This window comes from Aphelocoma coerulescens, chromosome 4, assembly GCF_041296385.1.
Source record: "Aphelocoma coerulescens isolate FSJ_1873_10779 chromosome 4, UR_Acoe_1.0, whole genome shotgun sequence".
Classification (NCBI taxonomy): Eukaryota; Metazoa; Chordata; class Aves; order Passeriformes; family Corvidae; genus Aphelocoma; species Aphelocoma coerulescens.
Window position 1 is genome coordinate 27391384 of NC_091017.1, and position 21405 is coordinate 27412788.

The 21405-nt window shown below is 43.5% G+C and overlaps 1 protein-coding gene and 1 long non-coding RNA gene across 4 annotated transcripts in view; both read right to left on the reverse strand.

Moving 5' to 3' along the window:
- Window positions 1–12728, reverse strand: part of PPP3CA (protein phosphatase 3 catalytic subunit alpha) — a 181044-nt gene extending 168316 nt beyond the window's left edge. The window contains exons 1-2 of one of the 3 annotated variants that reach the window (XM_069013249.1): window positions 6053–6073; window positions 2538–2622 (exon numbers count right to left, since the gene is read on the reverse strand). In XM_069013249.1, coding sequence (XP_068869350.1) covers window positions 2538–2598 — 61 coding nt within the window. In that variant the 5' untranslated portion in view covers window positions 2599–2622; window positions 6053–6073. Of the gene's footprint in view, window positions 1–2537; window positions 2623–6052; window positions 6677–12644 lie in introns of those variants that run through there. The other 2 variants (XM_069013248.1, XM_069013250.1) reach the window with 2 other exon arrangements.
- On the reverse strand, window positions 7152–10253 carry LOC138109585 (uncharacterized). The gene is made up of 3 exons (XR_011150625.1): window positions 10186–10253; window positions 9453–9546; window positions 7152–8919 (listed from the first exon to the last, which is right to left on the reverse strand). It is a non-coding gene; the product is annotated as an uncharacterized lncRNA (long non-coding RNA).
- Window positions 12729–21405: the final 8677 nt, after the last annotated feature.

Genomic DNA, 21405 nt, shown 5'->3' on the forward strand with positions numbered 1-21405 from the left:
GGAAAAAAAAATAGGAAAGATGAGTTGGGAGTATCCAAGCTATGGGTACTTATTTATTGACATTACCCAAAATTACATTTGATAGAAAATCCCTTTAGGAATACCAAACAGAAAACACTGTGCTAAGTTCTAGAAGTCTAGAACTACAAAAAGATAATTTAAAGTATCAAGTTATACAACCAAAGGTAAATATATTTTGCACTTGATCTTACTGCCATAACCTGCACTGAAATGCAAGCATATCCATGCAAAAACTGTCATTTTCAAGTGGGATACACGTGATGGAAGTAAATATCATTCAATTTGAGAATGGACAGCAGAGAGAAAACAACTGTTCTCTACAACATCCCCCTATGGAAAATGACCTCAACTGGCTCATATTTTCCAATTAAGTTAAATGCTGATATCATCCAGTATGGACTCCTCTTTCAAGATTACCACCACCAGTGGTATTAAAAGCACCAGCTCCCTAGAGAGGCTCAGTCAAAAAGAGCAGGCAAGAGCAGACAGCTTTAGCCAGTGTGGAATTCAAAGGCATACAAAAACTTTCTAACACACAAACAAGGCAATTTTGTGCCTCGCATCATATCAGCCCTACAACTCAGCATGCCATGCTCATCATACAGAGCATGAGAAAAGCCTCCCACCTATGCAGAGCAGCAATAACTATGTAAGAAAGGCACCCTTCAGCATGTGCACAATTTTCCCCCTATGCCTATACAACAAAAGACTTGTTTCACTAAAGGGCTTATTTACAAAATGATCTTAATGACTAAGAGACTCAGTGAGTTCATAAATCTAAACAAATCACCAGCTTTATAACACATAGTCATCAAAGACTGTACTTTGGTTTTGTTTCAGTTTCTCAGCACCATTCATAATCCCTCATGAGTGTTACACACCTACAGGTTTACATAATGTAAAACATACAAAGACTGCAACACCTAAGTGTCGCCCAGTTCATAAAATATACTGGTCTTACAAGTATCAACTTAGTTTTGACATGAGGTAAGAACAAGTTGGTTACATATATAAAAAAATCGTAACACAGCAACCTTGCTGTCTTTCCTGAACAACCATAATATCTCTCCAAGTATACTCAGCTGTTTCCTGCTCTTGGGTGCCCCTCACACAGCTTGTTTCATAAATGTACCAGATTTGCAACTACAGAGTTTCTAACACTGAGGTGGATGTACACCTGTTCCTTCAAATGAAGGTAAAAGTGGATAGGGGAGAGCAGGTAATCCCCAGCTATACCAGTGCCACCTTTCTGGCATAGCTGTGGGTGTTTTCTCTAGTTAATAACACACCTTAAACCCAGATGCAGGCTTCCTCAGAGCAAGCAAACATATTCCTAAGTGCTACAACAATAAATTAATTAAAAGTAAAGTGAAGTCAGCTTTCCTATGCCAATAGGAACAGCTACAAAGCAATTCCTTCTTTTTCCTCATGAGGCTCAGGTAGACACAATCTTCAGCACCTTCAAAAGACAGGCACATCCCCATTTACTCTACTGTATTAGACAGTTAAAACACTTCAAAGTAACCCATGTCCTTGCCATACATTACCAATACTCAAATTTACAGCAAAATATATATGAAATCTACCAGCATTACAGACACTCAGATCAACACAATTACTCAAAAACCACTGAAGCACTTGCAGGACACATCTATGCTGGAAAAATTGAACCTGATTCAGAGGGAGACAGAGGCACGCTTCTGCAATTCACCAATGCTGGATTCCAGCCTGGAGCACAAGCGTTTGGTGGCTACACACCAGTTTCCCTGGACTAACGGGAATTAGCAATGAAGTTTAGAATTTCCATTATTGACAGCAATTTTAACTCTCACAAATCTGAAATTAACACTGACGGTGACATATTGATCATGAGCTGGCATTCATATTACATTACAAACAACCGTCAGCCTGCACTTTAGGAGACCATTAACAATGACAGTTTGAAACTCAGAGACAGCAGAGACCCATGTCTGGTTTTATTGTGTGTTGTCAATTGCTGATATAACTGTGTACACCTCCCCATGCAATGCCCAAGAGGAAAGGAGACTGCCAACACCAAGGAACACAAGCTGCAGCCCTTCTAAACAGCTGAGATGGAATTATTTAATTAAAACTTCACTTTTAAGAAAAAAGCACCAAACAAACAAAAAGCCCACACAAAAGCATACAATCATTTTACCTGCCCAGAGAAAAATCAAAACAATTATTGTACCTAACTAACCACAAGATTTCCAAGAAATACTGACTTCACTTTTTTGTACAACTACTCCAGTTGACTTTCAAAGTTTTTATTTAGGATTACTCTCCTTCAGAGCAGTATTCCTCAGACACACTAATGCAACACTAAATACTTTGAGGAGGTCAAGTAACATGATACACGGCTTTCCTTTCCCCATTGGTGGGGTTCAAATCTTGCTAATGTCAGTAGTGAGCAAAAGCTGTTGACATCAGGCAGCTGAGCCATGTGGAATGAGCTACTATCCTCAGTCCAGTTTTTCCTGGACAGGTATTCCTACCTTCACAAGAACAACCAAGCCCACGCTCTGGCTGGCAAGTCTCAGCAGTTAGAAGCAGCATGGATAAGGAGTACCTTCCTCAGTCCTGAAGAAGAACAAGAACTTTTAAGACAGCTCTGTTCAAGTGAAAGCTGTACCATACCACTAAACAAAAAGGCAAGGAATTTCTATTCGTTAAGTACATCAAGTCACCACCTCCTGCAACAGTATGCTGTCCTGAGCCTTGACCCCACAAGCGCCTGAATGCACCTGAACATATGGTTTATCCTATTTGCAGTTAACAGACCAAAGTGTTGCTCCTCTACAGCATGACAAAATCCAGAGAGTAAAGGTGAATTTGCATCACAGCATACATACTCTCTCAAGGAGAGCACCAGAGTAAATTGAAAGTACCCCTCAAACCATAACTGCATTCTCTGGATTAATTTTACTTTTTCCTTTAGCTCAACAAAACAGATGGTTTTGTCAACTTTAACAGGAATTAATTTGCTTCCGAAAACTTGACATTATACACAAACTTGAATTTCTTCTTTACACTGCTCATTGTGTGACAGTGTAAGATCTGCATAACAAAGACCAGGATGTTAAAGACATTAGGGGCTCCCAAGCCTTTTTCCCCTTATCCCAAAAGCATGTTTTATTTTTGAACCAAATCAGTTTAAATAAAACTCAGACAATTCAAAAAAGGAAAGCAAAATGAGTGTGAGATAAAATCATCACCAATGGAAATACTCCACTTCTCCATATATTTGAGCTTTTTAAGCACGAGAAGCAAAAAAAAAAAACCCAACCCAAACCCACAGCAACCCCCTGAAGAAGCAGCTCTCAGCCACAAGCTGCTGGAACTGTAATCCCCCCAAGCCCGTCCCACCGTTACATAACGGTGCCAAGCCAGGATTTTCACCAGCCAGCCCAGAGTTACTGTTAGGAGACATCTCCTATCACACACCAGCAACAGAAGGGGTTTCAAAATAAATTTAAAAATCAACAAAATGTAATAAAAACAAACGAAAAAAATCCCACACAGGCAAGCAGAGGGAAAAATTTAATCCAGAGACTACATCCATGTTAAAAGCATTTCCTTTTCAAGTAAGGTTTTATATGATAAAATAACTTAGAAGAACTTAACTAACTTGCTTTCTCAGGTTATGCCTTTGATAGTAGGTTTCTCAATAAAATAACAAGACTTCAACTACTTATAAAGGTGCTCACAAAATACCTTTTTAATTATTCTTTATTAATTTAACACGGCAAGCCCATTTCAGTTGTTCATCTCAAGAGGGTACAAATCATGTCCTATATGACAGAAACAACAGTGATCTTTCCTCTCTTACCACCAGATGTTTTCTTGATTTCCTTAATGTCCATATGAAGGCAGTGTGAAGTGCCTATGATGCAGCAAAGAATAATCCTATTAACAATCAGTTTACTGTGTACTACACTCTTCAGATGCTATTTTAAGACCTTAAAAGGATTTCAATATTTAATAGAGGACTGAACCAGTTAAGCAGATCTTCCAATCTACACTGAAACACTGACATTATGAGATCAACAGTTAGCAGGGGCAATGGACACCCAAGCACCATCTATGCTCTTTTTGTTCAAGACCTGATCTCAGTGTAGTGTTGCACTATAAAAATATTTAACTATACATACTGCTAAGTTTTCTTAAAAATAGCGGGTTTAGATGTTTGAGACATTTATGTGTGTGAAAAATGCAAGGAGTAATTGCTGACAAAACACATTTAGATGAGCTGAAACCACTGAAGGCTTTGCAAATACTGAAATAATTCCTATTCATGACAAACGTTGTCTTAAGCCAAAGGAAATGCTGCCACAGCAAAGATCAGGACATTTGGCCAAGTATTAGGACCAAGAAGATTAAGGAAATAAAAAAAAATGAGACACACCATAATAATGACGTTTTCCTAACAGGATGGTCGTTTGTTGTTTCTACAGGAGACAAGTAAAGCCTACTCTTGGCATGATATAACAGACCAAAACTTAAATTGCAAATATTCCAGATATTACAAGATAAAGGTAAACTTACAAGTAATTTTTTTTAAATTCTTGCAATTATGTTTCTTACTCTATCGGAATATCTACAGTTTGCTTTGGAGGGGCATAAAATGAAGTAAGAGAGGAAAAGACATAAGAAGGTAAGTGTAAATATAAACACAAAACCATAAATAACACGTATTTCCAAATAATATTTACACTGAGCGTTTAATTTTGGCATACACTCATGTAAATATAGAAGTGCACATATTTCAAGGCCATTTCCATTTCTAGCTTCCCAGGATCTGGACAGATGCATGCTGCACCTAGGATTTGTGCTGTCCACTGTAGCATACGGGTTATAACGTAACTGGGTGAAATATACTAGAGCTGGGTACACTTGGCTGTGTGCCCAGTGCGGAAAGAAACAAACAAAAACCAACCAAACAAAAAACCCAGACCATTAAATACACGTGCACTTCCTACACACTGAGAAATGCACATGTGCAATTTACATCAGGCATCACCCCAGTAAATAAAACCTTGGTCTGTACTACGGGGCACAATGTGTTGTTAACCCAAACTCTAATCTGTTTATACGGCCGAGGCTGGCAGCACACGAATACCTCCGGAACAGAGCAAAAATCATGGAGCCGATACGTGCTTGTGCCGAGCACCCTCACGCACATCTGCACGCACACGCGGGAGCACGGCCACGGTACGCCCGCTGGATAACTTCACATCCAGGCAGGCCGGGCCGTCAGCAAGAGACGGCGATGGAGGAGGAGGAGAAGGAGGAGGAAAAGAAGGAGGAGAAGGAGGAGGAGGAGGAAGCAGCCTTCGCCGCCTCCCACAGCGCCCGCGGCCCGCGCCCACGGCCCGCCCCTCCGCACCCGGCATCCCCGCCGCGGGTGCCGCGGGGGCGGCCCTGCGGGAGCGGGGCACGGGGGAGCCGGGCGGCGCAACCGGTCCCCCAGCAGCGGCGCTCGGTGTGGGAGCGGAGCCCCGGCTGCTGGCACGGGGAGGTTTCCAGGCATCCTTGCTGCATGCGAGGAGCAGAACGGCAATGACAAGCGGCGGCGGCGCAGCCTGCGGGGGGGCTCCGGGGAGCGCAGTCCGGAGGAGAAGGAGAAATGGGGGGTGCCCAGAGGAGCAGGCGGGCTGGGGGAGGGGGCCGAGCCCTGCCCTCCTCTCCCCCAGGCACCGGGGCGGGGGAGGAAGCTGGGGCTCCCCCTCTCTCTCACGCCAGCCCTGTGCAGCGCCTTCAAGGCGGAGGGGGGGAGGCGGCGGGGGGAGGAAGGGGGGGAAATGCTGCAATGTAGCGCCGGGCAGGCAGGCGAGGGAAGCCGCAAACCCTCCACTGGGGCCCGGCGCAAGCCCCCGGGCCAAGCCCACTGCTCCCAGCGGCCGTGCCGCCGGCAGCCCCGCGGTACCTGCCCGGCGCGGGGAAGGACGGACGGACGCGACCCCAGCCGGGGGCACGGCGGGAGGACCCGGCCGAAAGGGGCAGCACCCACCTTTCACCACCCTGTCCGTCGTCGATAACTTGGGATCAACGGCCTTATGCTCCGACATGTCCGGCGGCCGGGGAGGCGGCGAGGCTCTCCCCCCTCGGGCAGGGCAGGCGCGGGCTGAAGCGGCGGCGGCCGCTGCGGTCACGGCTCCGGCTCCTCCGCTGCGGCCGAAGTTGCCGCGTCCCGCCGCCGCTCGCTGGCTCGGCTGGGCTCTGCCGCGCGGTGCCTTCCTCCTTCGTCTTCCTCCACCCCCGTCCTCCTCTTCCTCCTCCAGTTAATTATTGCTCGCTTTCAATCACGCCTCCGGGCTGTGCAGGACGGCTCGCTCTTCCCCCCCCGCCGAAGACCCCGGCGACAACACCCGCGGCGCGCGGCTGTCAGGCAGCGCCGGCAGGAAAAGCCGCGAGTGGACGCGGGCAGCAGGAACAGCCAGGTTGCACACGCAGCGGCCAGCCCTGCGCTTCCTTCCTCCACGGCGCGCCGCTCCGGCTCCTCCCGCCGCCGCCACTACCAGGGCCGCGGCCGCCGCACCGGATCGGGATCTGGATCCGTATCTTCCCCGCCGCCCCCCGCAGGCTCTCTCCCCCGGCTCGCACCGACACCGGCCGCGGCCCCGCGCGCCGCTGCACACGCTCCGCCGCGCAGCCCCCGCGCGCCGCCCGGCCCCGCCCGCCCGGCTCCCGCTCCCGCGCGCCGCCATTGGCCCGCGCCGCGCTGCCACTCACTGTCAGGCGGCCCCGCCCCGCGCGCGCCGCACCGCCCAGGTGCGCCCGCCCGCCCGCCCGCGCCGCGCGGAGCGCAGGGGCCGCGCATCCCGCGCCGGGCGGCGGCACGGCCCGGCCCGGCCCGGCACGGCACGGCACGGCACGGCACGGCACGGCCCGCCTGTGGCTGCGCGGGAGAGAGGCCGCTACCGGCCGCGGCGGCTGCGCGCCGGGGAACCGCGCCCGGTGGCCGCGCCTCCGTGCCCGGCCACCCTGCGCAGGTGCGGACGGGTGCGGAGCGCCGGCCGCTCCAAACGCCTGCCCCGCGGGGTGCCCGCCCCGGGCTGGGGCGTCCCCGGAGAGGTGACACGCAGGTACCGGCACGCGCGCAGCCGGAGCTGGCCTGTGCAAACGGGGATAAGGGGAAAATACATCCATTGCCCCTAGCTGTGTGTCTTGCCCAGTGCACCTGGCACACGCCAACTTGGCCAATGGGCTGGCGCAGCCTGCAGCGCTCGGCCTCAATGCTGGGGCACCACCGTCCCCTCAAATGGTCCTGCGAGAACAAACAGAATCGTCAAACACGGGTGAGAAGTGTTCGCCGCCCCCAGCTGGAAGACAACAACTCTTACTTCATGTTTCTTAGAAGATTGAAAAGTAATTTACATCTGTGAAGGTGTCCTCCATCATTCCAGACAACATAAATATTGTTTAGGGCTTGTTTATACATGTTGTTCAGGGGGAGCTATTCCTGACTAATTTCATGACTAATTTCCAGAATAAGGCTGAGCTGTTCCGGTTTAGTTTAACACTGTGAGTTTTAATTAAAGAGGAAAATAGGGCACACCTATTCTGGAAGAGGGATGTTTACAGAATTGTTGTTGAATAACTTCTGTGTAGATGAGCCAAGAATCAACAGACACCTAACCCGGCTTCCCATTTCCCTCTGGGGTGATGTACAAGTTGCTTAGCAGATACTATTGCTTTAGAAAGCCACAAAGAATATAAGATGGCAGTTGTGACACATACTCTCTGCTTTGATTTGCCTGACATTTTTAGGGGACATTTTGTTGGCCGTCCTTGTGGTATTTTCTCTGAACATGGGAAGACATTGTATGTGACTGACATTTAGCAGAACAGCATGAGTTCTCAGCTTGTTCCAACAACTGTGGTGAGCTCCATGTGCTGTGACCATCCTCTTGTCCCAGGAGCACAGACTAGCTGGGTAATAAAGTTGCCATCTGAGATTCCTATTGCAATGGTAATACGAGAATATGAAACAGAGCTAGGGCTCAAGCAAGGGCGTCTTATACATGCCCAGAAAAATCTTGAAGCCCATGATAAGTAAGCAGAAATCTCCCCATGTGGTAGGCATACTTCATGAAGCACCAAGGGCACAGAAGAATCTGGACAGAAAAAAAACCTACATCTTCCTCGCCACTGCTGGGAAACACTGCCCAGCGGCACATGCTGCTTGGACACAGGAGAAGCAGCATGTGAGGAATGCAGCATGGCCAGTATTGCTTACACATTGTGGGCCCCAACTTCATGAGGTGTGGAAGACCAGTTTGGATTCGTTCTTCTGTGACTGCAGGCTGTTTGCATGAGTCATCTGGATTTGTCTTGATAGGCTGGAATAACAGAGATGCTGGATCTCTCCATTTGTTCCCCCATTAATCACAGGACAAGACTTCAGCTCTGATTTTTTAACAAGAAAGTATCATTGTTGCTGCTGCTTATACAAGGACATCCAGTGTCAAAACTCCAGCATGATTGTATTAATTCTGAAAGCTATATAGGAGTTCTTTTTTTTTTTTTTAATGGTTTTCCTTTGCTTCTAGTTTTCAATTATAATCTGCCATCCAAGCTACATAAAGCTCTTTCATTTTATTTTGCACAGGGTCTTGATTATTCATCTGTAGTATGTGTTTAGTCTTCCTTTCCAATGCAGAATCCCCATTTCAGGTCATTTCTTCTTTAGGAGTGTTCAGATGAGCTTTCATCAGACAAAGGTCAGTACCACAGCCAAATGCCACATATCATGCCACTTCTGCAAGGTATGATACAGCCAAGATTCAGATCACAGGTATAAGACCTCATGACTACTTTGTCATGGTGTGGTGAAATCTTAACCCCTTAACTTGTTTCAGGAGCAAAATCTTTATCCTGGGAGGGAGAGAAAGGAAGAGAGAGAAGTCACCATACACTGTCTTTGTTCACTGATGATGGTAGCAAACTAGAGATACTCTGTGTTTCAGATCTGTGTTCATAGTAAAGGTTGTATAAGCATCCCTTATGACTTAAATCGGTCCTTTAAATCCATCCACACAGGTGGTCCTTCAGGTTTTTCTCACACTCCTTTGTCACAGAGAGATTTCTTTTTCATGGGATCTGAGTCCTATTAGATTCCTTTTTCTCATTTAACAGTAGGAGGAGAATATGAAGATCCCATCTTTGAATGAAAAGAACACAGTCGGTGGATTCTGGGAAAATTCTAACACACTTGACCTCTTGCATCACTAATCCCTAGTACCACTGTTAGTCATTTCATCCCCTAGTAGAATAGAAGCCCAGCACGACACATTGGAAGCTCTGATCTTCCAAAGAGCAGTCACTTCTGACTACTGATTTTGAAGACAAGCTCTGTGAGAGCTGGGGGAGAGAGATTTTTTTCAAGTATGGAATAAGTTAGTACCCACCTCTTTGCCTCAGATGAGCAATTCTTTTCCATTTTAGCTGAGACATGACAATTCTTTTAAGCACACAGCAGCTCTGGAAAGTAGCAGCATCCAGCTGAAGTGGAAGGAGGAATAAATGCCCATACAGTGAGAAGACAGTAATTTTAAGCCAGACTTTCATAAAGACACACAGACTGAGGGATTTCAAACTGTGTCATAGATCCCATGAAAAATTAGCAATCAAGTTGTCTTCACTCTATTTCAGCAGCAAAGTGAGGATTATTTTATAAAAATGTAGCCATACTTTTGCCCACTGACTCAACCAATTAAGATACTGTTTTAAAGTACTGATTGCAAGAGATAGCATTTAAAATTTTAATCATTATTATTAGAGAATGAATGTTCTAGCTACAGGGAGTCTGTCCTTCCTGCATTAGCCTCTGGAAGTTCTGGCTTCATATGTAATAGATACAAATTTGACAGTATCTTGGAAGTAAGGGGGAATTAGGGAAGGCCCTTAAGTATTATCATGGCTGGATAGAAAATATGTGCAACAAGGTTAGTCTGGATATTGGTGCTGCCTTAATTGATGATTTTCTTGGTTTTTCTTTTAAGAGAGACGTGTAATTGTTTTGGTTTACTTCCCTTCAATATAAGAATTACTGGGGATTCTCAACATCTGTGTATCTAGGTCTATTTCCTAGGCCATAGCCTCTATAGCATCATTACCTACAAGATTAAAACCACGACATACTAGTCTATGTTGGTGGTGTGTCTTGAGGAGATGCTCCATAGTGAAATCAATGTTCTGTTACAGTTCACTGTCACAATACTGATGACAAGCACCTAAAACTTTCAAAAGAACTAGATTCATCTACATTTGACTAAAATAAATTTGATACCAAGTGTCGTATATTAGTCTTGGATAGGCAATATAATCTATCAATACTCCACGTGTCATTTGGTTCCATCATATCCAAGAGAGGAAATTCACCCCAGTAGAGAGCCTAGACAAAGGACCACGTAGCGATTTAAATCACCATCAAGGGGCACTGTCTAAGGATTTTTTTGCCAAAAGTTTTCCCACTCTTATTCTACCTCAGTACACAATAGGAAGATAGATAAAGGGCCTGTAAGCCCTGTAAGCCTGGCAAGTAACAATTCTTTGTATCATTGAAATGCTGTCTGGTTATGTTTGTGAAGAGGTGGAAAGTTCAGATGGCAAAACACAGACACATAATCCATCACTAAATGTACCCTCACACTTTCCTCACAGTGGTCTTCATGGATCAGCTGTGGGCATGTAACCTGTTCATCATCAGCCTCTCTGGAGCTTTGCATGTTTTTCCTGGGATACATCTGTTGGGCTTTTGGCTTGGCTAATCATGCAGGTTCTGGATTTGGTCCTGAAGCTTTTAGCAGAATTTATACACACTGTTAATGATACTGTGCCTGGTTTAGAAAGCAAAGCTAAATAGACAATTCTACAGAGAGTCATGGAACGGATGATACCAAAATGAATTGTGTTGCAATAAAATGCAAGCAATGGCATCTGGAATACAGAAGAGAGAAAGGTTAGCTACAAATTCCAAGATGTTGAATCAACATGGAAAACAGTAACAACTGGTGCCATGAACAGTTATACTGAGCTTGACTGACATTTGAAAAGTCAACAAATAGTAAAAGAGAAGAACACAGAAAATAACCTTGAACCCTGGAAATGGTTTACCCCATGCCAAAACTGGCCTCCTTACAACAGGTTTCAATATAAAAGAAGTGTAACTGTGGTCATCTACGGCTGCAAATTAATATTTGCATTCACATTAAGCCTCTAGTGCAAAACTGATCCACAAGTCATGCCTGTAATCCCTCACAGCATGCAGACTCAAGAGCAATCATGCAAAGGACTTCCATATCTGTCCCCATTCCAATACTGCTGAGAAGCAGCCTAACGCAAGTTTCCTGCACTGCAGTTTCAGATTTCCTAAGAAGCACGTACTTTCATCAGACTACTCCACTAAGCCCAAAGGTGAAGACCAGATAAGAACTAAGCTTGGATACAAGTAGAGTGAAGCCAGCATAAGAATAAATCAAAACCAGAGATAGAAAGAGTAATCTCAAACTGAAAAGCATAGTCAGAAAGTCACAGAGGCAGGAGTTTGAAAACCAAAGAGTCCATATTGTAAGTCAAGTCAGGACTGGGACAAGGTGAGGTATAGGAGCATGACACAAAGGAAGCAGGAACCAGGAATCAAGACTAAGCAAACAAGAATGAAAGGCAAGAGAGTCAGAAGCAAAACTACAGCCAAATGGCACTGCAGGCTGCCAAGAGCAACTGGTGGAGTTGCCTGACACATCTGCTATTAGAGGAAATTAGCCAAGCTTTAGCTCCTGCACAGCTGGGCCACAGTCCCAGTTGCCCTATTGCATCCAGCTGCAGGGCCAGTAGCCCAGGCAAAGCCCAACAGTGTGGTTAAATATGCCTTGACTTAAAACTCGATCTGCAGGAGTAGCTTGTCCCTATAAATTTACTGGTGCAAGCAGCAGGTTTAACTCAATTTATGTATCCAGAAGAACACTGCACTGATTTGCCTAAATGTGTTTAAAGTTATTGCTTTAATTAAGTACTGCAAGTTTGTGCAGTGAAAATCCCTTACTGTAGGAAAAAAAAAAAAAGAAAAAAAAAGTTGTATCTGAACAGTGCCAAAGTTCCCAGAACTGGAAAGACATCCCCTCATCTCCCCCTACTGGTGTGCACATTCCCGAGCCTCTGCCTGTGCCAATACGTTGTGAAACTGAAAGAAAGGACCCTTGGGAGCAGCTTCCAGCATCGAACTGTTCTCAAGATGTTGGCAACAGCTTAAAAACACAGTCCTGCTATCAAGAATTAGTCATTTGCTCCCAGGGAGTTCATCCTGCGGGCTCTGGTTGTTAATTAGATATTGCTTTTAATGGGAGGCTACAGAATACAGATTTTGCAAGAGGCTTTAAGATGTTATCCCAGTGAATATTAAAATCTTCCAGAAAATATAAATTAAGAAAGGAATAGAAGGAAAGCTCACTGCATTTTAAAGATGTTCTTGCAGTAGCGAACATCATGACAGACCAATGCCTGTTGAGAGAAAGGAACAATATTTGAAGGAAATGGGAACAGCAGAATAACAAGATATATATTCATTTTGTACTATAAGCATCTATACATAGCTGATTTACCTCTGGTGTGTTGTTGAAAACTACTAGTGACAGAAGCAGCTGAACAGATCCTGAAGTAAGACATGATATTCAGGATGTTTAATACCCAGGATGCTTTTCTGCCTCCTTTTTCAGGAGTAATGCTGATGACAGAGACACAAGAACAAAGAGGAATGTGTGTAATTACTTTTGCAAGAGTAAGCCTTATTTGTTTTCATAGAGATGCCATGATTTATTATTTAGTTTTTCTACCTTTATGGCCTGAAAACAGTATAGATTAAATCCCTGCCACTTTAAAGGTAACATGCATGGAACACATTCTGGAGTAAATGATTTATTCAAGTGCCATCAGTGCCAGCTGAGGGCACAGTGGTAACAGACCATAACTGGTGCTAAGAATGAGATAATTAATCACAATAAGTTGATACTCAAGGAACAAACATGGAAAATTTTAATTTAGTTGCCAAAACTCTCAGAATATAAAGTATCTTTTGATGTATTATTTAAAGAAGCATAGTGAATATGAAAAGGAACAATGGACTAGAAAGTGTTTTCCAAACTGACCTCCTGTGCTATGTCTTTTCTGAGGAACTTTAGAATGGATAAAAAAGGACAGAAAAACCTGATCTCTGAATGCATGTTTGTAAAATTCCCAAATATTTACAAAGCAAAATACTGAAACCTGGAGATTACCATACAGTTTAAGAAGCTCCAATTAATATAACTGCAATATTGAATTAGAAGTAAATAACTTACTCAGGTTGGCTTAGTGGTAGCACTACAAAATATAAAAATCTTCAATTAATTTTCAGACTGACCATAATTTACACATTGGAAATCCAGATTCTCACTTACCCCAAGGCTTTAAACTGCTGTACAATGCAAAGCTGCTTTTTAATGGTTGTAAGTTACACTTACACTCACTTAAAATGCATTTTATATTGCCAGGGTGATGTAGAGCAGCCCTAATGTAAGGGAAGCCAGGTTTCTAATTGACTACAAACATTCTCAACCAAGGATGCAAATTCAGTGCTGCTGTCTTAACCAAATGCTGCAAAGGGACTCTGTCACTGTAGCAGTGCCCTACTAGTCCCACAAGGCTTTCCTGCAGGGCAGTTTGCAAGATTAGGTATTAATCTCTTGAAAAAAACCCAGAAATATTGATAACCAATCTCCCCTTCTCCCCCATGCACCTATGTCGTTCAAAAACATCAGCCTCGGGCACGCCGCAGAACATCCTTTCAATCATATTTTAATCAAATTGCTTTTCATCAGCTCCTCAAGTTTTATGTAAGAAGCACAGGAGCCCCTTTAATCTTTCCTCCTCCTCCCTCATTTCTTAAAAGAAATTTCAGTGCTCTGTGCTTACTTAAAGAATGGCATTCAGCACAGCAAGAGACACATAAATCTTCTGAATTGCTAAAAAAGTGGTACCCAGAGGCTGTTTTGGCTCTGGATGATGACAATCGAGTGCACAGGACTGGAGAACACAGTTAAAAAACACTCAGATAATAAATACTCCTTTTAAAGTATCCTTTGCAGCAGAGACACGAGGGTTACTGATGTGTTAGAAACAATGGAAGTGCCTGGGAATGATCATGTAGAAGTTAAGGCTTCACCCCTTAAAAAGGTGGCAGGATCCATAGTGCAGCTGAAGTGCATCTACACCAGTGCATGTGGCATAGGCAACCAGGAGGAGGAGCAGGAAACCAAGGTGCAGCAGGAAAACTATGACATAAATTACCATCATCAGTGGCAACAGTGTGGGTGGATTCATGTAACTAGAGTGTTGTAATGCATACTACAATGGATGTAGGGATAGGCAAGAAGGAGAGGTGGTGGGGTAGCCCTGTATCTTAGAGAGTGGTTTGATAGCTTAATGATGGTGGGAGTGTTGATCTGCTGGAGGTAGGAAGGCTCTGCAGAGGGATCTGGACAGGTTGGATTGATGGCTGAGGCCAGTTGTAGGAGGGTCAACACGGCGAAGAGCTGGGGTTGTCAAGCACTGGAACAGGCTGCTCAGGGAAGAGGTGGAATCACCATCCCTGGAGGAATTTAGAAGACTTGTAAATGGAGCACTTGGGGACATGGTTTCGTGATGGACTTGGTGGTTCTGGGTTACCAGTTGTACTTGATGACCTTTAAAGTCTTTTACAACCTAAATGATTCTGTGATTCTTACTGGTAGAGAACACATCCATTCTATCAATAGATGTGCTCTATAGGATGGGACAATTTCATCATCTTGACTTTCATGGTTTGTGAAAATAATTTAAACTTAAGGCAAGGAGCAGACATTAACACTATTCAAAACTATTAGGATGTTTCTTATTGAGTGTAAGTAAACACTTCTCAGTTACTCTTGCTCTTAGCTTTGCCAATGAACCCAGCACTAGTGTTCGTTCCTTATATGACACTGCTTTCTGCCTAAGATGGAAATATTTCTCTAACTCTCCTGGAGTTCACAGCTATCCCAAGAGTAATGACTTCTTGCTGGTTGTCTTCCAAAGGATGTTGTCAGCCCCTCAGTAGTTCATTTCGGGTGAAAATAAACCTTGTGCCAAGGCCAGGCCAAGATCATCTACCAAATAAGTCCCATTAAAATCTTCAGATAAGGCATAAATGACATTTAAGTACTACAGTGCTGGCCTTCTGCTCAGTAGTGAGCTAGTCTAATATCTGCAAAAATGGGTTTGCTCTGAGTTAAAAAATTGATAAGTGCTTATCCTGACCTCAGAGTGGGATTGGTGAGACTTGCAAAATTGAGTAGCCCAGGACATGCATGCTCTGCCAGATTCTCAGAAGTTTTCCACTTAAATATATCAGCTGGGAGAGGGCTGATGACAACTATACCAGTGAAGGATCTGGATGCTGTTACAGTACATTGGTCCCTGGATACTTGAAGGCTGGGAACAGCCCTGGCACCGTGATTCATGCCAAACACAAAAGTCACAGAGAGTGCTAGAACTATGTGCTTGTGTCATGTTCCCCCCAGCTGGGAAAGAGTGTCATGTCATCTCATCTCTGAATCTACCTATTTTAGTCATGGAGCTTACAGGAAGAGAAAGGGAAGGGAGACGAGACAGAGGAAAGTGTTTGCTGCTCTGCAGATATACAATTAAACAAAGTCTAGCAGATGGCAGACAACCTGACCTCTGTCTCTTCACTAAAATGCTTTCCTTTTGCCTCCTTCCTGTCCAGACTTAGCTTGAGCTGTCACTTTTTTTTCTTGCTCAAATTTTTTTTAGTCACTGGGTCAGCTGGGAAAAAAAAGTGTTGTTCACTGGAAAGAAACAAGACAAATGGATGCTTCCAACACCATACAATTAGATTGCAAAGCATAGCCACAGATAAAATATAGATGCATGTAAAATATGGGAACCAGACCTTCTGCCTTACTAATGCAATTATTCATATGCATGGCAACACAAATATGCTGTGGAAGGGAATCTGTGTCAGTGATAATGTTCGTTCAGATACTCATTTGCATATTCACAGACTCAGATGGAGAATAGGCAGTGGGGAAAGATTGGTTCACCTCCTTCCATTTCTGTGTCCTCAAAATTTTCCTCTTTTTTTTCCACTTCTTTTCTCTCATTTTAGTTTGGATTTTTTATTCCCCCTCCTCCCTCATTTTGGAAGTGCCTGGAAGAGTATTTCAGAAAAGTTTTACAGCAGCATGCTTCTCTTTAAGGATGAAGATTGCACCTTGCAATAACCATACACATTCTTCTAGAAGAACCTTTGCATTGAAGCTACTGTTCCTGCCTTCCCTCCCCTCCTCCCTCACTTCTTCTTTTTCTGCCCATCTTCTTAGCTCTGTTGTAGCCCATGGTGGGCAGTGATAGGGAGGGATGATTAAGACACTGCTCTGACATTTTCCAGTGATTCTTTCCCAGGAAGGAACCATTTCATAGACTCCCAGCATGTACTCTCATAGTGTCCAGAAGCACTTTCCAAAGTATTCTGGAGATTCTTAATTTTAAACTCCACTATTTTAAGTGGTCACCAATTTCCCCCAACCAGAGTGTGTACTTTGAATGTCTTCAAGCTTTCTCTGGCCACTGTCTTTGAACTGTCTACCAAGATAAATTAGGGTTAACTCTGACTAGGTCACTCACAAACAGAGATGAGCTTGGTAAATCTGGGTTTTTCCTATTTAAAAAAATTGCTAATACTGCTCTAAATATATAGTCACTGCCAACAGTAACACACATAGCAGCCAGCTTCCATCTGCATTGAGATTTCCCAGACAAGCTGTATAATATCACTCCAGAAACTACTAAGCCTTGGCAGTAATCAAAAGATTGGTGGTGGCGAGACCCTGCAGAAACAATGGATGAAGTTAATCAGGGAGGCCAATGAAATAAATACTAGCACAAAACTGAGGAAGAAGAAACTGCTGACATACTAGGAGCAGACACTAGCATTTTACTCTGAAGTTCTTCATATTCTGCATATCATTCATATATAATATTCCCATTCTATGAAAAGCATATAGAAAACTTGTATGAAGTAATGCTAAAAACACTACACTGAATTTCTCCTAAGAGTATGCTGATTTTCCAAATGGAAGAGGAAGATGAAAGAATACTAACACCCCTCTGTCCCCTCTACTTGCCAGTTGCAGAGAATCATTTCCTTTCCTTGTGCAGACAAGCTACATAAGAAATAACAAACAAGAAGTTTTACATTTCACATTCAAAGATGCAGAGCATGGAAGCTGAACTCAGCAAAATTCACACTGGAAACAAGACACACATTTTTAACACTGTGAGTAATTAACCAGAGGAATTGCTTGCCCTGGAATATGCTGAGACACTTGGAGCTTTTAAATCATGTCAGGGTGTCTATAAAAAGATGCTATCTGCTTCAGTTGCAACATACTGAACTCAGAGTAGAAATTGGCCCTGCTATGAAGAAGGTTGGACTAGATGGTCCCAATGGCTTTAGCGATTAGGAAATACACTCAGAAATACATCCAAGTGTAAAACCCAATTTGCACAAATTCTGGTGATGCACACCATTTATGAATTCACTTTTTCTGAGAACGTCAAGCACTCAAATTTAGAGTTAGCTCTCTGTGGGTGCACTAGTCATACTGTAGGATAGGATGTATACAAGAGGAAGAAAGTGTGGTTTCAAGTGCAATCAAACCAAAATTCCAGTTAAATGTGAACCCTGTGTTTGAACATTTTTGTTTATGTATTCATCTTTAAAAATCACTTCTTTTTAATAGCCTGAAAATGAAGAACTGTATTCCAGTAAAAATAACACAGTGACCAGATACAGCTAGTGAATGAAAGGGTATCAGCTCAGGAAAGCACTGCTTAACCCTGCATTGACCAACACCAAGCTGTTGAGACTCCCAAGCACCACAGTCTGCATTTCTTCTGAGACACCTGTGTGTCATCATTTAATTTGTATAATCCACAGTAAACCTGATCATAATTACAGTTCCATCAGTCTTAGCCACCTGCAAAACAAAATCCTTGTCCCAGAGTGTAAAGAATAAAACTCCACTCTGCTCTCATCAGCCATTGCCAGAAAGAAACTTCAGCTCCCACTGATGGAGCTTTCCCTTGGAGCACTGGTCACCAAGACCAGGCAGGAGGAATGCAGTGAAGCAGTTTGCACAGCTCATGCCTTGTTGGTTTGCATAAAAGTTTGGCTTTTATCCAAAGAGCTAGAATCCATGGCAGCTTCTCATTCCTAGGAATCATATATTTGAATGCTGAATGCCCTGCCACCTCTAATTAATTCAGAAAGTTCTTTATGGCATTTTATGCCAGCAAATTTATCAATTCAGCCTGCTGACTATGCGAGTCTTTTCTAAATACTCCACACTGATTATCTGTAGGCAAGTAAAAGATGCCATGCATGAAAGCACAGCACTTTTTCTTAGACGTTTAGTGACAAGGTCTCTGTCTTGACTGCTTCATGGCACTGACACTTAGGACGTCTTTCTAGTGATACTAGTACAAGCTATTGGTCATAGTCCATCATGATTTTGCTTAACTTTATCCAGCTATTCATTTGAATATTGTCATTCATTTGTCAGATGAATTTCACCAATCAGGCTAGCTAGATGGAGTATTTTAGCCAGAACTTTTCCCTAAATTTCACCTTGTTTATGATTTTATCAGGGAAAAAAAAAAAAAAAAGAAGGCAACATTCAAGCCATTAAAGTCAGTGGTTTTACCTTACTCCTCAATTAGTCCATTTATTTCAGTGAAGCTTCACAGTCTTCCACAAGAGCTAAATATGTCTCCCAGTATAGTTTTACTGCCAGGAATAGTCCTTGTGCAATTGAGAGCTCCTTGAGCCACCGTTGAAGGAAGATACCATGGTGATCTATGAGAAACCAGACCTCTTAGGTGAGATGTCAAACTGAGGTCCCCAGAATTGCATTTCCAGACAGTAAGACTAAACCGAACTAGCTGGGGACATCACAGTCCTGGCTGCACAGTTCTCCTGTAGTAGTGAGATAGTTGTTCATCATTCTGCAATACAAACTCTGCTCTAGTATTTCTACATTTTTGATTTTGAGAATTGAGAAGCCTGGAGCTCAGTGCTTTTTCAAAATGTAATACACGCCAGATGCATATTTGTCCACCGTGTGGTTATGTAAGAGTGGATCAACAAGTCTCTCTGCTTCTCCTTTCCCATGGCACAGCAGACATGATTTAAATCCCAGTCTGCGATGTTTTCTGCCTGCTGATGTCTTTCCATGTGAAAGGTTTGAGATGTCATAGGCCACAGGACCACAGATGGGCAGCTAGCTATCAGTGCTGCAGGATTTCCTAGTCTATGGCTAGATATTAAATAGCTATAACAAACAACAGACCCCAAACAGTGTTTCCTTAAAGCTGAGCTCCTCCATCCTGAAAACTGCAGAGTAGGATCCTGTCAGAACTGATCCTCCCACCAAAAAATTCAGCAGAGTTTTAGGAAAATCTGACCTATGAATAAACAAAAGTTACAGGAGAAGAGACATACATCCTTTGATTTTACTAATTTCTTCTCTTTTCTTCCTTTCCCCCCCCATTTATATGAGTTTTTAAATCCAGATGATCAAAGCAACATGTATTGTAGCAGTACAGGAAAAAGAAAGCCCTTCACTCTCAGTTGTTCAGGCCCACACACTACTGCTGAGGTACCATTTTGATGTCCTGTTCTGGCAGCTGTGTAATTATATCTCAAGTAGCATAATTAGATTCACTGTGCACACACTCATTGAAAGAGAGATTAACAACTGCAGTGGCTTTCAAGATAAGATTTTTATACTGATGCTCTTTCTGCTGCTATATGAAAATTCTTGTAGTGAAGTCAGTGAATCACAGTAATATGTAAGTGTTGACAGCTATTTATGTTAGGTCCTTTTGAATTTGTAAACAGAATATGACAGAACTAAAGCAAACACCAAGAGGTTATTTTGCACTCTGCTGAACTACACAAAGTGATATAAAGACATTTCAGAAAAGTTTTACAGAGCTGGAGAAAAATGCTGTACTGTAGGATGAAAATTCAAGATTGTTTTGGAGGAAAAGCCCTTCACCTAGTTCACGGTCCAAGTTCATCCTTGTAGGATCGTGCTGGTTAACGTGAGCTTCCCATCTGTGTAAAGCAGACGATTCCCAAACCAGGCGTGCTCAGCGTGTCCACGTGGACAGGAGGGTGCAGTGCCAAGGCACAGCCTCTGTGTGAGCTGCACACGCTGCTGTGGCCAGCGTTGTCTCAGCTCCCAGCACACACACACAAACTAAAAGGGTGTGCAGGTTCTGCCATAGCTGCAGACAGGATGTAGCCCACAGGGCATTTCAGCCACATCCTCCTCCACTGTTTCTTTTTCAGATTTTATGGGACTCCCCAGGATCCACATGGAGCAACACTCATTTCTTCTTCATACTGCTCTTTCCCTTAACCTCCCACTCTCGTTCCACTAGAAATCATCGAAGAGAGAAAAATACATGAGGACCTGGGTATAAAAATGTGAAAAGCTTGCTTGGTGAAGCTATAGACAAAATATATTTAGAGTTAAAATTCACAAGAAATCTCTGCTCTGTGTCCTAGTTCTAGTTTTCAAAGAGTTGACTGTAAGGTATGCAAGGTTTTGGGTGTTTGTTTTTTGTTTGTTTGTTTCCCCTGCCTTTCCTTGCCACATTTCTATTTCTAAACACATTTCAAGGCAAAGAAACAGAGTCCTTTCATTCAGTCAAGGCCAATTCCCATTTTGATAGTGCAAAGACTTCAAGTGTGGCTCAGGCTGACCCAAGGTATGCTCAGACTAATCTTGTGATGTCATTAAGCAATAGAGATGATGGGCATAAACAGATTAATGTGAGAACTAACCACTCTGGCAGCACGGATGTCTTCACTGCTTCAGTCCTCTATGGAATTGCACAGTGTGCCTTTCCCTCTCCAAGAGCTTTTGCTTACTTGATTCTTAAAGTGAAACAATAATATGGAACCAGTAGGAAGGGCAGTGATCATTTGAGCTCTAACAGGTGATAAAATGCACTATTTTTCTTGCACACAGTAATTTTATTACTTATTTATTCAGTATTCTGATTTACTTATGCTAGTATAAATCAAGAGTAACTCAGACACTCAGCCAGCATGAAGGAGTTCTCAAAAGTGAGATATTTGGTGTTTTCTCAGCTCGAAGGGGGTCACAACACTTTATGTGAATACCTCCCGTCACTTTTGCCCTCCCCCCAAGAAAGCACATTGCCTGCCAGCTATAGAAGAATGCTCAAAAGTGCAAGCACTCTGGGTTAAGA